Here is a 15902-nt window from a genome sequence, read left to right on the forward strand (position 1 = left end):
TCCCAGAACCCTGGGATCATGACCTGAGCCGAAGGCAGGCACTTAACTGCTTGAGCCACCCAGGCACCCCTCAGATATCTTTTTTATTATTTTTTAAATTTTTAAAAGATTTTATTTATTTATTCATGAGAGACACACAGAGAGAGAGGCAGAGACCCAGGCAGAGGGAGAAGCAGGCTCCATGGAGGGAGCCTGACGTGGCACTCGATCCCAGGACTCCAGGATCATGCCGTGGGCTGAAGGCAGGCGCTAAACCGCTGAGCCACCCAGGGATCCCCTCAGATATCTTTTTAAAAAGACATCCACAACTGTTTTTAAAACTATAATTAAAAACACTCAAAGTGTAAAAAAAAAAAAAAAAAAAAAAAAAAAAACACTCAAAGTAATATACCCAACCAACGTCTTAAACACTCTGGAAATGACTATTGTGTCAAATTATACAGCAAGATTAATTCATCTTTGAACTGATAATCATTTAAAACTTTGCTTGTCATCTGTTAATTGAGGAATGTCCTGAGATAATATTATGAAGTTAGCCCAGTCAACATTTGCAGCTACGTACCTATGCTTTCTCTCTGCTCCTGTGTGCTTGGAGACATGCCAGGCCTTTGCTTTCCTCATCAAGCCCCCATGCCGGGCCTTTGAGGTCACTAGTATTCAACTAGGAGGTGGTGGGTTCAAATTCAGTTTGAGCTGGCAGATGTCTTGACAGTCAGCATAATGATGTACTTTATAGTAAAACTGTGGGAATTTCACCGAGGCTAAGATACTCAAAGCAGTTAGTACAGAGCCTGCCCAGAGGGAGCAAGAACCGAATGTCAGGACAGTGAGGTAATGTCAGGTGGAATGGTGACGATGTTGTGGTTTTCATTCTGTGCATGACCACGTTAGTCTGTGCGCCAGCATGAAAGGCAGTAATATACAGGGCAGGATGGGGTCCTGGAATCAGACCCCCTAGAACTCATGTTGCAGTTTTGCCACTTCTGTGTAACCTCAGGTGTGGTATTCAAACTCCTAGTTTCCAATCTGTAAAACAAGTTTATTTTTTTAATTTTAATTTTTATTTTTTTATGATAGTCACAGAGAGAGAGAGAGAGAGGCAGAGACACAGGCAGAGGGAGAAGCAGGCTCCGTGCACCGGGAGCCCAACGTGGGACTCCATCCCGGGTCTCCAGGATCACTCCCTGGGCCAAAGGCAGGCGCTAAACCGCTGTGCCACCCAGGGACCCCCCTGTAAGACAAGTTTAATAACGAATCACAGGGTTGCTGAAAGTGCTGAAAGACTGAATACTCATAAAGTACATGAGGCAGTGCCTAGCACATCACAAACACTGAACAAGTGTTGATTATGGTTGTTCTCAATTATCCTGATTTCAGTTTGCAGGCTCTTTCTCATAGACAAGTTGACTTGCATTAAAAGGAAGTAAACACTGTGGATTTGGATTTACGTAGCTATTCCTGTTTATGGATATGCAACTATACGTTAAAGTATTTGTTGTTTTACATAATAAAAACAACACTTGCATCTGCGGGAATTTCTTTTAGATTTGTTGTGGGGAAAGGATGGTCTTGGCAAAATTTCCAAATGCATGGTATCTGGTGTCTACATTAATGTTATCTGTAAGATTTCATCTGAACAAAAGATCCAAAAGAAGTTTGAAGATCCCAAGAGAGGACAGGTTAGATTGGCAGAGGGCTCTGGCTACAAAGCAGCCAGCTGGCAAAGCCTGTTCCAGGGCCAGCCTGAAGCAGCAGAGCCCTCACGACTATGCCCTTCAGCCTCCTTGGGTCATCACAGTGTAGACAGCCAGAGTCTCCTACTTAGCAAGACTCCACTGGGCTGTGTAGCCAATGTACTCAAGACCAGAAAGTTGTAGTTGTGAAGTTACTACAGTTGCCAGGGAGGAAAATGATCAGCAAAGGATAATGATCAGAAAATGAACCAGGCAAAGCAGTGAGGGGACAAGAGATGAAATGAGATTTGAGATGAATTTGGGAGGCAGATTGATAACAAAGATGGGAGAAGGGAGGAGAAAGATTAAAGGGTGTGACTTCAGAGTTGCTGTCAGTGGGGCACTTGGGGATAACTGTGGTACCATGAGCCAGGGTGAGAAGGGCAAGAAGAGCAGAGATGGAGTGAACATGCCTACTTGAGCACTGGAATCACACAGACTTGAGTCTGAACTTGAAACGATGAAAGATTTTATGAAGCAATCTTTTACAATTGGATAAAACAAATGAACCTAATTGTATATCTAGATGGTTCTATCCATGAAGAGACTGTCTTTAAAACAAGCTGGGGTTGCCCTCACCAGCATGGTCAAAGCTGGCCAATGGTGCTGTGTGTGAAGGGAGACTAGAAGGGAGTATACAGCAAGCAATTGCCTTTTTTAAAAGTCATGACCTATATATTACATGGTTGCATGCATTGTTTCCGCTCCTATCCCTGTAACTGGGTATACTCTAGGAATTTTTCCTGTGTCTTGTCTCCACAACTATATTTATTGTAAGCCCCTACAACAATCTGCTTCCTCTTTTCTAGAGGAAGAGCTCTCTGCACCCCAAGTGTCATTGATGTAAGGACTGACCTTGGAGATTGGAGGAGTTCTCATCCAATTATACTCTGATCCTAAATCCTGCCCATTTTGGTTTTTACTTTTTATTTTGAAATAATTGTAGACTCATAAGAAAGTTGCAAAAATAGTACAAAGATTTCCGCTACATCTATCACCTAGCTCTCCCCAAAGCTAACATCTTTTATGTCCATAGTCCAAATATCAAAACTATGAAATTAGGGCAGCCCCGGTGGCTCAGCAGGGGTTTAGTGCCACCTTCAGCCTGGGGTGTGATCCTGGAGACCCGGGATCAAGTCCCACATTGGGCTCCCTGCATGGAGCCTGCTTCTCCCCCTGCCTGTGTCTCTGCTTCTCTGTGTGTGTGTGTGTGTGTGTCTCATGAATAAATAAATAAAATCTTTAAAAAAAAACAACTATGAAATTGGCATTAGTAAAACGCTATTAACTACAGACTCTAAGGCTTATAAACTGTAGACTTTATTTAGATTTTATCATTTTTCCCCCTATGAATGTCCCTTTTTTGTTCTAGGATGCCATGTTGTATTTGTCATGTTTCCTTAGTTTCCTCTAATCTGTGATATTTCCTCAGGATTTCCAGGTCTTTTCTGACCTTGACACACTGGAAGATTATGCGCCAGTTATTTTGTAGGATGCTTTCTATTTGGATTTGTTTGATGTTGTTTCATGGTTAGGTTGACATTATACATTTTTGGCAAGAATACCACTGAAGCGATGCATCCCTCTTAGCACGTCCTATCAGGGACTACGTGTCAGCATGTTTTATTCCTAATGATATCAACCTTGATTATTTGGTTGACATGAAGTCTGCCAGATTTCTCTACTGTATAGTTGTCTCTTTGTAATTGATAAATATCTTGGAGGAGATTACTTTGAGGCTATGTAAATATCCTTGTTTCTCCTCAAACTTTCTCCATTGGTGGGTACATTCCCTGCAACATTTATTACTATAATATTCTAAGATGAGTTTATATTTTCTTCATTCCTTCTACATTTATTAATTGGAATTTTTCCGTAAGGAAGAGCTGTCTCTTTCCCCTCTTATTTTAATTGTTTATATCCACAAGGACTCTTGCACATTTATTTTATTCTGTGGGTTGTAATCCAGTGCTACTGTTATTTTATCACTTCTATTATTCTAGTTTTGGTCATTGGAAGCTCTTTCAGGCTGGGTCTGGTCTAAATGCTGTCTTGAATTTTGGAAAGGGATGAGGTGCTGATGTCTTATGCAGAAATGATGTGTTTACCAGCTTCTTAGGAGTCTTCCAAGTATTGAGCTGGGAGGTTAGTAGTCAGAGTTAAGCAGGTCTCATTTGTGACAGGTCACAGATTTTGGAATTCAAAAGTGCTACCGCATAAGCCAAGCGTAATGGGTCATAGTTATAGATCCTTTTTTTTGTGGAGAAAAGAGCCAAGAAGGATTTTTTTCATTTACGTATGAGTAAAATGAAAGAGTAAAAGCAAGAAACTCCATCTTCCCCAGGTATAGACAGGGACCAGCCAAGAAACCAGGTTTAGGGAGAGAAACTCTTGGTGGCCCACAGATCTGAACCCATCCTTCCCCTCCTGCTTAGAGCCCTGAATGCTCTCTTACCCTAAATTGTCAGTAGGAATCCTGTGATCTCACTTATCTTAATAGAAACATCTCCATAAGATTTGCCAAGCCTTAAGCCAGGGTGGTTCAGTGAGTTGGTAAAGGAAACAAAATGTTTCAGCTTAAAACTCAGGATTTCCTGAGCTAGTGCTTTCCCCTGTAAACGTCTCATCCCTTCCCCCACCAGTTACCACCATCATTACAATGACTGTCTCATCTACTTATTAAGCATTCACAGCATGGTGGTCTATGCTGTGTAAAGTAAATCTAAACAAATCCATAATAGAACCTCAGGTTTTGACCCCTAGTTCATTCTCAGTTGAGCAGTGAGGATAGTTCAGCTGGCACTTTGCACTTCCCTTGGCAATGAGTTTTGTCCTGGTGACACTAAGTCAGTGGAAGACCTCCTAAGGTTTAGTAGATGTTGATTTGGACCTCTGCTTCAGTAGCCTCCCAAACTGTGGGAAGTTTAAAGCAGTTAACACACAGTTTTGCAGACAGTGGCATTTTTGCATGTGGAGGAGGGTGCGGGTTTGGCAGAGATCATTCAAGGAAACTTCCTGATTCCAGTTTGATGCATTTTATCAGCAGATGGTTTTCCTTGTTTTCCTCCTCCTCCTGCCCACAAAATGGAATTCTAGCATTTCTAAGCTGCGTGCTATTGTCTCAGATGCTAGTTCTTCTCAGGAAAAGTTACCAAGGGTCACCTTTTCCCCTCTGATTTGGCAGGAATTGAGTTTTAATTGGCCAATTTGCAGAGGTGCCTGGGAATGAAAGTCCCACCCAGCTGCACGCTTGGGAGAGTTGAGTTCAGGGCGGTTCTCCCTGACGGGAAGCACAGGGGATTGTTGGGAGCGGAGAGAGCAGTAGTAGGGCAAAATGGCTTTTTATCCCACCCCTGAATATGACGTGCAGTTGGCCAGAGGGTTGTTTTCTAGGATGCTTCTGTTTGCCACCAGGTAAGTCCACTACTATTGTGGGAAAAAACTTCAGCATTTTCATTGCAGGATTCTCAACTGTGAAGCCTTTCACAGCTGTCTTTTTGATGTTGTACTATAGCTGTTTATAAAGCAAAATAACCACAGGTTAAGTTTAAGCCTGTTTCTCTAAATTGTCATAGAAAATTCCTGTTATTTGAGCACCCATGTAATTCAGTACTGGTAATATTTCTGCATGGGAATTTTCAATCATTCTCTCTCCTCTATATACAGTCACCATAATTCTTATGATATGCATATTTGGAGTGGCTTTTTATCTCATTCAGATCAGCAATTGCTTTGTGTCCTGAACTCCTTGGTTTTGCTTCCCCATTTCCCTGGGGGAATTCCACAGTAACTATTCCGATTTCTCAAAAGGAATGGCCATCCATGTCCTAACAGCCAGGTTCTTCTCTATACTCATTGCCAGCATTTGTCTGAAGAGAAGGAACCTGTGAATACATTCTCAATTCTAAAGACAAGGTGTGGTCTTCTTATTGAACTTTGAATTTACATGAAAAGAAGGGTTTATTGAGATTGCTGGTTGTATATTATGGAACTGAAGGTATAAATACTTGACTATCTTTTCCCTATTCACAATACTTTGAATCAGTTTTATTCTTATATCATCTTGATTCAGAGTTTTCGTTCAGAGCTATGCTCAATGCCAGTGCTTGCGTCTAGGGATAGTATAACTTAAAAGAACGTATGGCACGGAAAAGGATAGGTGGGTGTGTCAGTCATGGTAACGTTCTAGATCTCAGGGTGATTTGAATATTTATTACTGGAGGAATTCATCATTATTATACTATGTAAAAGGTAAAAAAGAAAATACAAACTGCTTATATTATAAAACACACAGAGAGGAGGGATCACAGGGCTGGTTTTTCAAGTTGAATTTGGCATCCTTTCATTTGAAAGTTAATAAAAGAGAAGCATTCTTCGGAGTTGTATTATTTTCTCTTCGACCAGTGTCAGGTTATGTGTGGGTGATGGTGTGGTTACACGGCTGTAAAATTTATTATGAAAATATTGATAGGGAGATGTTGAGAAGCTGGAGCCAGTGTCCTTAAAGTTCTCAGCTTCTGTCTTCTTTTCATTCATGTTTCTATAATATGTAAAAGCTTTCTTAGTGAACAATCCCTTGCTGATATGATTTAAAGATATAGATTCTTCTTTTGACCACTGTTGAAGGTTTTTTCTCTAAAATGAATTCTTTCTGTCCCTTCCTTTGTTTTCTTGTTCCTTCAGTTGCTTGTTTGTGGCCTCTTTCTCTACATGACAAGAGTGAACTAGGAGTGATTTGATGCAACACATCAAACTTACCCCAAAAGAGAATTCAGTTTCTTTGGTGTTGCAGGTTTAGGGGCCATCCATTTGCTTTTGTTTAATGGAATGGTGTTTGGAAAAAATGTAACTTCTAAAAGGTAAGGCTTTTGCCTCACAAACTAAACCAAACCAGGAGTGCCTGGGTGGTTCAGCGTTTGAGTGTGTCTGCCTTCGGCTCAGGGCATTGAGTCCCACATCGGGCTCCCTGCAAAGAGCCTGCTTCTTCCTCTATGTCTCTGCCCCTCTCTCTGTGTCTCTCATGAATAAATAAATAAAATCTTAAAAAAAAAAACCCAAACCTTTCTTCACTTGTTTTGGCAAATTCGATTTATGCTCTGGCATTGTATAAAAATTAATTAGCTTAATTTTGAAATATCTTGGTTGGTATTTGGACTCCTTTAAAGTCTCAAAGGACAATCTTGTGTGTGTTTATACCTAAAGGAGGAGGAGGGTTTCCAGCTACAGTGATAGGATACCCTTCCCCTCTTGCCCCTCAGCCCTGCAGCCCATTGGGTGGAGGGGAAGAGCCATGCACACCTTTTCATTATGCCCCGATGAACTGCTTCTGATTTATCCAACAGGAGTCCTCCGGCAGAGCCCCCAAGCAGCTTCTTCTTAAAAGGGGGCAGTAATTCAAGTGCACATAATATTTCTAGTTCTCTGCAACTATCTAACCCTCTCTGAAATCCCCAAGAATATGTTTGTGGGTGTCTATGTGTGGAAGATAAAAACAAACCAGCATAGAAGTGATTTCTCTTATCTGAGCTCCAGCAACATATTCTATGGCACAGAGAAGTAGAGAATAAAATTCTAAAATCATAATATCGGCTCTTTGAAGAAATTGGTAAAATCCAGTGCCTCCTTCCTTTTCCAACAAGTAAGATATCCAAATTGCAAACTGAGATTTGAGAAGACTAAGTTATTGATAATTAGACTTAGGCTATTTTTTGTCATTGAATTTTTAAAGTCTATGAAAGACAAAATGAACGCTCTTAAGGATCAGAGATGTTAGGGTGTTTGCGTCAACTTCTGCCATGATTTATATGCAAACGTTGAAGTGTGGGAAGGAGAATTGACTATTCTGAGTCCTCAGAGTTGAGAGGAAGGTAGAAAGAGAGGGATATTGAGAAAAAGACATTGCAACACCATCACCCATTGGTGATTAAGTGAAAAGCCCCCACCCCCATTGCTGGTCCCTCTACTTTACGATAATAGTTTTCTTTGGTCATCAATAAAATTTAAATCTTTTTAAAAATGTGTCAGAATAGAGAGTGGGGAAGAGATAAACAAGTAGTAAAAGCGTGTTTGGACAGGTGTGAGGAATGGGGTAAAGCATCTAACTAGAAAAGGTTTTTCATCTTTTATGCAAATTTTAGATGTTAGAGGCTTTTGTCCATCTGTTAGCACACTTCACTCTTACTTGTGATTCAGTTGTTAAAGCCAAAAGTCCCCAGGGCATATTATCAGGATGTGACATTTAAAAAGAACTTCTCTTTCCAGAAAGGACTGTGTTGCTATGGAGTTATATTATCTAATGCATACTTTTCTACCCACTGAACCACTTGTTTATGACACAGATGTTAGTGAGACAATTATAAAAGCTGTAGAAAATTTTGCTCGGATTTTCTGTAAATGCAAAAAAATCTGAAATACAGCCTTGAAGAGCCCTATAGTCCTAGAAACTAGAGGTTAGGAATGCTTTTAAGGTGGGGAGGGTCTCAAGGATTTCTCAAAAACAGTGTCTTCGCCGCTGTGTATTAATGCACAATTACCACCTTTTTTTTTGAAGATCATAGGCTTTTTCGACTCTAAGAATTTTTAGAGCTTTCCTGTGTCCTCTGAACATGTAGAAAACATATTTCAATAAAGGGTAATTTTTATTGCAGAGAGAGTTCCATCTGGATCTATAGAATGAGTACAGTTCAGTGTAGCTTGGCTGGGTCATAGTTTTCAATTGCTAAATATTTTTGCCATCAGTATTTGAAGCCTATCATTGTCCTGTAGACAGGAAATGCCTAAATAGGCATTGTAGTTCAGATCATCTGTTCTACCATACTAAAGATATAATCTCCCCCCACCTCCACCAAAAATTACTTGTACAGTAACATTTAATTGTTTGCATTGAGTTTGCTCCCTCTTTAAAGATTTTTTTTTTAATTTATTTATTCATGACACAGAGAGAGAGAGAGAGAGAGACTCAGGCAGAGAGAGAAGCAGGCTCCGTGCAGGAAGCCCAACATGGGACTCGATCCGGGGTCTCCAGGATCACAACCTGGGCTGAAGGCGGCACTAAACTGCTGGGCCACCGGGGGTGCCCTGCTTCCTCTTTAGAGTATGAAAGGGGCAATTTAGCATTAACTGTCAAAACTGCAAGTGCCAATTTTGAGTCAACAATTCTACTTCGGGGAATTTCTGCCCTGATATGTCAGCATAGATAGAAAACAGTGTATGGGCATGGTTATTCACTAAAGCATTATTTGTAATAGCAAAAGACTGGAAATCAAAAAGTATCTACAAAAATGGTCTTGTTAAATAAATAGGGTATATTCACACAAGGGAATATGAGGCAGCTAAAAGGAAAACAAGGCACGAGGAAGCTCTAAGTAATGAAGAGAAATGGAGGGCAGAGGCTGGAAAACGTGGAGTGAGCAATCTCAATGGCTTTGATCTTTTAACTATATGATTACCTATCCAAAAGAGTACTTAAATAATAGGAAAATATAAAGATTTGATTAATTTTGGTGATGAATACATGGGTGTTCCTTATATTAATTTGAATTCATTTATATATGATTGAAGTACTTTATAATTTTAAAAATAGATGAGGAAAAAGAGGGGGAAATTAGCAGAGACACACAAAAAGAACTTTAGGAAGCATATGTTTCCCTGGGCCAAGCACATAGTGCTCAGTGAGTATATCAGGAAGACCCTTAACCCACATCCATAACATCTTAATTCAAATAGACCTAATTTACAGAATATATTATGTAGCAGTTGATATATTGGGGTTTGGGGGGATGGTTAAGACTAGGACCTTGTTAAGTTGGACTTGGTCATCTATTAAAACATATTGTGCTCTAAACTGATGATGGATGGGCAGGTAGGTGGGTTAGTGAGTGGATTAGAAAATATGATGTTTTATGTGGTAGTGCTGGTAGTCTGCTTTGTATTCTACACATACCTGTGTAGGGCAGAATCATCTAAGAAGGACATCATGTCACTTGCTAGTTCCAGTTTCATCAGCCGACCCATCCCACACAGTTGAGCTTCCTTGTTTGTGGTTAGGAATGCAACAAAAGGGCTTTGTTTGAATTACACCCACAAGCAAAACTTGGGTTTACTCAAATTTTAAAATTAAATCGTCTTTTGGCTCTTATGGATAGGCTCATGATGTAATGCCCTTTAGGAAAGTATTTCCCTATCTTCTTAAAGATCAAAGTGATCCCGAAATATGAAAGCATGCTGTGCTCTTTAGGAAGGTTTATTAAATTATTTGCACCACTGAAAAAGTCAGCAAACAGCTATTTGACTTTTTTGGTTATCTCAAGATGCAATGTAATATATTTTTAAAATGAGAGGCTAATTTTGAGAAACTGTGCTTTTTAATAGGTAATACATGTGCATGGTACACAATTCATAAGTTATAGAAGGAAATACAGTGAAAAATAAGTTTTCCTCCTCAGAGGCAGTCATTGTTTCTAATTTCAGTCCAGAATATTGTTTCCATGAATAAACACATAAGGGCTTATGTATATTTTCCCCTTCCACACTGCAGCGTACTGTACTCACAGTGCTACACCTTACTGTCATCCTCTAACCATATACCTTGGAGATCTTTACATGCTAATATGTATAGAGCTACTCCATTCTCTTAATGACCATAAATGTATTCTATTGTATGTGTTGTACTGCAACGATTTAACTACCCTGCTACTGATGAGCATTTAGCTCTTTCTTTCAATCTTTTTATAGATATGTTATTTGAAAATTATTTCTAGATGTTGCCAAACTGTTCTTTCTCAGGTTGTGCTGATATAGATTCCCCCTAACAAAATGTGAGATTTGGTGGGCTACATTTAATTTTTTTTTAAAGATTTTATTTATTTATTCATGAGAGACACACACAGAGAGAGGCAGAGACACAGCAGAAGGAGAAGCGGGCTCTTCGCACCGAGCCTGATGCAGGACTCTCCTGGAATCATGCCCTGAGCCAAAGGCAGACGCTCAACCGCTGAGCCACCAGGTGCCTCAGTGGGCTAGATTTAGATCTTTTTCATTGTTCTTTTCCCTCATTTTATCACTTAACTGTCCATGTGGAAGAATCATATATCATATATATAGATAGATAGATAGATCTTATCTCTGAAGCCTTTTCCCAACATGTGTCTTTGTTTTTTTCTTTTAGGACCTTTTGATTGTTTCAAGATTTCTCTGTTCTTTATGTTTGAGGCCTGTGAGGAGACTTGACACTCCACCCTAGAACAGATAGTTACTTCTAACTTGGGGAGAAAAAAGCTCCCCAGTTTGGGCTTCCTATCTTGGCATTGAAAGTCTTGGACACTTATTTTATCTTTACTGGAGGAATTAACTTCATTTGGTCTCCCTACCTGGATGTAAGCTCCTTAAGGGCAGGACCATATCTTAGTCATTAATTCTTTTAAATATCTCTCATCAAGTTTCAACTCTTCTAGTCCTCACTGTTGTGTTCCTTAAACCCCAACCTTCCACATCAACCCCTCACTTTTCCCTCTTCTGGCATCATAATGAAAATAGAGGACATTGGGTGTGAAGTCTCTCCAATTTTCCTCCCACCCTGTTCTCTTTCATGCTTAGGAGCATCAACATCTTACTTCCTTCTTTTTTGTAAAATTTTTTTTTTAAGATTTTATTTATTTATTCATGAGAATACACAGAGAGGAGAGAGAGAGAGAGAGAGGCAGAGACACAGGCAGAGGGAGAAGCAGGCACCACACAGAGAGCCTGACTCGATCCAGGGTCTCCAGGATCACACCCTGGGACTCGATCCAGGGTCTCCAGGATCACACCCTGGGCTGCAGGCGGCGCTAAACCGCTGAGCCACTGGGGCTGCCCCTTCCTTCCTTCTTTCTTATTTCAGTGGAACTGGCTTTACTGCCACATAAAGTCATACTCCCCACATGCGCTCTAAAATGCCATCCTTTCCTACTTGGTCATGAGTCCTGAGGAGTGTCATTCTCTTTGTCCTGTATCGTGAAGTTGCCTGTCTCACATACACTTGCTCAAACTTCTGTTTAAAACAAAACAGCAAGAACCAAACCTTTCCCTCCCTGATCTCCTCCAGACTTGTGGCTACCACCCTCTTTCTCCCCTTTAGAGCCAAGTTTTTGAAAGAATGATCTGCCCTTGCCATTCCCATTTTATCTCTCATTCACCTCTTACTTCACCATAGTCAGGCTTCTGCCCCTGCAGTTCCACGGCAAAGACTTTACTAGTCGTCAAAACCACTGCACATGCATCCGCCCTCCTCAGACTGCCTTCTCTGTAGCAGTTGGAATGGTTGAAGTTCCACCTCCTTATTCTCTCCCCTAGGAACCTGTGAAACTCTTGTACTCTTTTATATTCTCCTATGTCTCTGGAAGCTTTTCCTTAGGCTTTTGCTTTGGCTTCCTCTCCCCTAAATTGTAATGATTCTCTAAGATCCATTGTTAAACTACATCCTTTGTCTCCCTGTGCACTCTCCCTAAGCAACTTGCCTTTTCTCTAAGGCCATGTGCCTTATCACTCCTAATTTCTAAATGTAACCCAGACCTCAGTCCTCTAGACCCTCTGCCTCCATTGAAAACCCTACAGGGACTCCATAGCAGGGTTCCATCCCAGGACCCTGGGATCATGACTCAAGCCAAAGGCAGGTGCTTAACCGACTGAGCCATCCAGTTGTCCCCTAATGGTTCCTTATAGAAGTTAATTTAATTATCATTCTAGCTCAAGCTGGAAACAAACACCGTCCTTCCTCCATGGTATCCTCCCTTCTACACCACATACATCCAAGTAGTTGCTGGCTGAGCATTCTTTTTGGTTCACTGCCCATCATCTTAGTGCCAGGCCCTCTTATTCTCTCTTACCCTGGCCTCCAATCTCGTCTCTCTCAAATTTATTCTCCTTGTTATTGGCAATATCTTACTGATACCCATATTTGAACATGCCCCTCCCTGGCTAAGGTTTTTTGGTGGCTTCCTGTGGATACTGTCCAAACCCTTTAGTGAAGTTTGTTAAGAACGAGCCCCTCCTACCTCTTCACCTTCATCTTTATCATCTCTTTCCCAGTTTGGGTTGTTTCACCATGTGCTTGCACATTTCCTTGTATTTGTCATCCTATTTCTTCTAGCTGGATGGCCTTCCCTTCCTTTTCTCAACCTCTTCCATCTAGAAAATCTTTCATGATTTAGGTAAAAGTGAAGCTTTTTTGACCTAAGCCCATAGTGTTATGAGTCCCTCCTCTGCATTCATCAAGCATCTTGTGATAAAGTAGATAAAGGTCTGTGTTATGAACCCATCTCATAGCTAACTTGCCTGTCCTCTATATTGTGAATTACCTGGGTCTAATGCTACTTGGTAGGTCTTCGTGTCCCGGGTGCTAGCATAATGGCTGGGATATAGAAAGGAAGTCTCCCAGGATGTCCCCTGAACGAATGGGAAAGAAACTGAGGAAAGGTCTGGATAGGTTACATTTTTTTTAAAAAAGCTTTGCTGTTGTCTTTAAAGCACAAAGAAAAATTTTCTTCACTTACAACAGCTCCAGTTGTCTCCACGGTTCTGTGCAGAGCCTCTTGTGCACTTGACAGTCTGATTCAGAACTCTCGGAAGGTGTCTGATCCTTCATGAAGGCGGTGTACCAACGGATATGTGAGGCTCAGGGAGTTATACTGTGCTTTGGGGCACCTCCCCTCTTCCTTCCTGGGAGATTTCTCTAGAGAGCTTCTCTGGAACCCCTGAAATTATCAGTGAACAGTAGCTCATGCCTCATTTGCTGGCTAGAAGAGGGATATTTCTGTGGAGCCTGTGGAATTTATCAGGCCTGCCCATTTCTCTTGAGTGGGAAAGATTTGTCAGCTCCCAGTCTTTCTAGGTAGACATGGTCAGATATGGTTGGTGGTCGAAGCTGCTGAGGAGTCATCCCCAGCATTACCACCCTCAGGTGTCAGGCGGAGTTCGCCCTTCAGCCGCACCCATTGGCTTCTCAAAGCCAGTCCCTGGTCACAGGGCTAGCTAGAGCCTTCTACTTCTTTTTTTTTTTTTTTTTTTAATTTATTTATTTATGATAGTCACAGAGAGAGAGAGAGAGAGAGGCAGAGACACAGGCAGAGGGAGAAGCAGGCTCCATGCACCGGGAGCCCGATGTGGGACTTGATCCCGGGTCTCCAGGATCGTGCCCTGGGCCAAAGGCAGGCGCCAAACCGCTGCGCCACCCAGGGATCCCCAGAGCCTTCTACTTCTGATGGGGGTCCTGCCAACAACTCTCACTGAGGTCACCAGAATGCGAGACAGGAAGAGGACAGTTTATCCTTTCTCCTTATGAATTTTGGACCCATTTTGATCATCTGGACCTGTACGAAGTGTCTCCAAGTGCCTCATACTAAAGAGACTTCATATTTTTTCATCAAGCTCTGTGTGGGTACTCAGCAGCATCTGTGGAGTATCTCAAGTGTTCTGGGTAACCGGGTTTGAATCCTGGCTGTGGGACTTACGGCTATGTGATTTGGGCCAGCTTCTAAGGAGCTTGGGGCACCAGAAAGGATTTCTAATCACTGAGCAAAACTGGAAGATCGAGCAGGAATCTCAGTGAGGAACTGGGGCTCAAGGGAGGTGGCCTGGCTTCAAGGAACTGGGCAAGGAACCTACTTTCCGTGGGGCTGCACGTCCAAGGTTACGGGGAGGCCAGCAGCAAGAATGCCAGACTGTGAAGAAGACACTGAGCCATTAAGACACTGGGGCTCCCTGATGTCCCTTCTGAGAAGAGGGCAGGTTCAACTTTGGGCCAGTGCTGCACCCAGAGATATGGTCACCTGGGACCTGTTATGGGGATTAGAGAGGTATGGAGCAAGGAGCCAGACATATTGTAATATTTTGCCTTCCACTGTTCGTCTCGTGAGTTGCACCCTACTTCATCTCTTTCGCCCACGGCTGTGCTACTACTTGCTTGCTTGCTTTCCTAGCTTCCAGGTGGGCAAGGTCTATTCCATCTTGGCCTGGGTATGCCTCCCTGACTAGATGTTATAGCCACTGCCCTGGCAGTTCCCTGCTTTTGCACTGTGGCCAGGGTCCTTCAGGCTGTGAGCACAGTAATTCTCTGCCCTAATTATCTACTCTCAGTACCTTATTGGGATCCTCAGAGGTGGGTGACTCATCACCATCAATAGTTCCTGCCCATTTCACTCATCTCCAGCATTCACTCCCAGCTTCTGTCTCCCCTTTCTTGTCCTGCATCTCTCTGATGGGCTTTCTCCCTGCTCTTTAGTCTTCACCAATTCTTTAATAGTGAATAACTGAAGATAATCATACTTGACATTTATTGAGCTCTACTATGTGCCAAGTATATTAGCTCATTTTTAATCTTACAAAAACCCTACAAATAGGTTCTATGATAATCTGCCTTTTTTAAATGAGGAAGCTCAGAATGGTTAAGAAACTTACCACTGGGCAGCCCAGGTGGTTCAGAGGTTTAGCGCCGCCTTCAGCTCGGGTCGTGATCCTGGAGTCCCGGGATCGGGTCCCACGTCGGGCTCCCTGCATGGAGCCTGCTTCTCCCTCTGCCTGTGTCTCTGCCTCTCTCTGTCTCTGCCTCTCTCTCTCTCTCTGTGTCTCTCATGAATAAATAAATAAAATCTTTTTTTAAAAAAAGAAACTTACCACCAGTTTAGCTTTTGGATTTTAGGGATCAGGATTAGAACCCAGGTTTTTCTGATAGCAGAGCTGAAAACCTGCAGCTACATTTCAGCTACTTTCTATCCCCAGCATTTTATCAAGAGAGATTTCAATTTTTGTCATTTTCCTTGGCTGCTGTAGCAATATAGACATTAGTCTGAATGACTAAATGTTCCTTCATTTCAATAAGCATTTACTGCCAGCTAAAAATCCTGTGGGACTATATCCCTTGCTTCACACAAGATCATTTTCCTATCACCACAACCTGTCTTCAGAAAAAATATGTGTATTTTTGGGGAAGGATTCTCTCTCTCTTGGCATGTTTTCCACATGCTGCTTCAGATTAAAATGAGGTTAATACACCCTCTTTGCTTAATGTCTTTACTTCTCCTCCCTAAGCCTTTGTTCATATAAAAAATAATTTACACGGGGCCATACAGCAAGTTAATAAAGTCTGGGTGAGTACCCATGTCTGACACCTGGGCTAGTATTATTCTGATATACTTA

The 15902-nt window shown here is 41.7% G+C and overlaps 1 protein-coding gene across 6 annotated transcripts in view; it reads left to right on the forward strand.

The window, feature by feature from the left end:
* SHROOM3 (shroom family member 3) overlaps positions 1-15902 on the forward strand; it is a 173427-nt gene that overhangs the window by 114753 nt on the left and 42772 nt on the right. The window contains exon 1 of one of the 6 annotated variants that reach the window (XM_049105064.1): positions 4991-5147. The exons of the other annotated variants lie outside the window; for them this stretch is intronic. Coding sequence (XP_048961021.1) covers positions 5068-5147 — 80 coding nt within the window. The 5' untranslated portion in view covers positions 4991-5067. Of the gene's footprint in view, positions 1-4990; positions 5148-15902 lie in introns of those variants that run through there. 6 annotated transcript variants of the gene reach the window in all.

This window comes from Canis lupus, chromosome 32, assembly GCF_003254725.2.
Source record: "Canis lupus dingo isolate Sandy chromosome 32, ASM325472v2, whole genome shotgun sequence".
Lineage (NCBI taxonomy): Eukaryota > Metazoa > Chordata > Mammalia > Carnivora > Canidae > Canis > Canis lupus.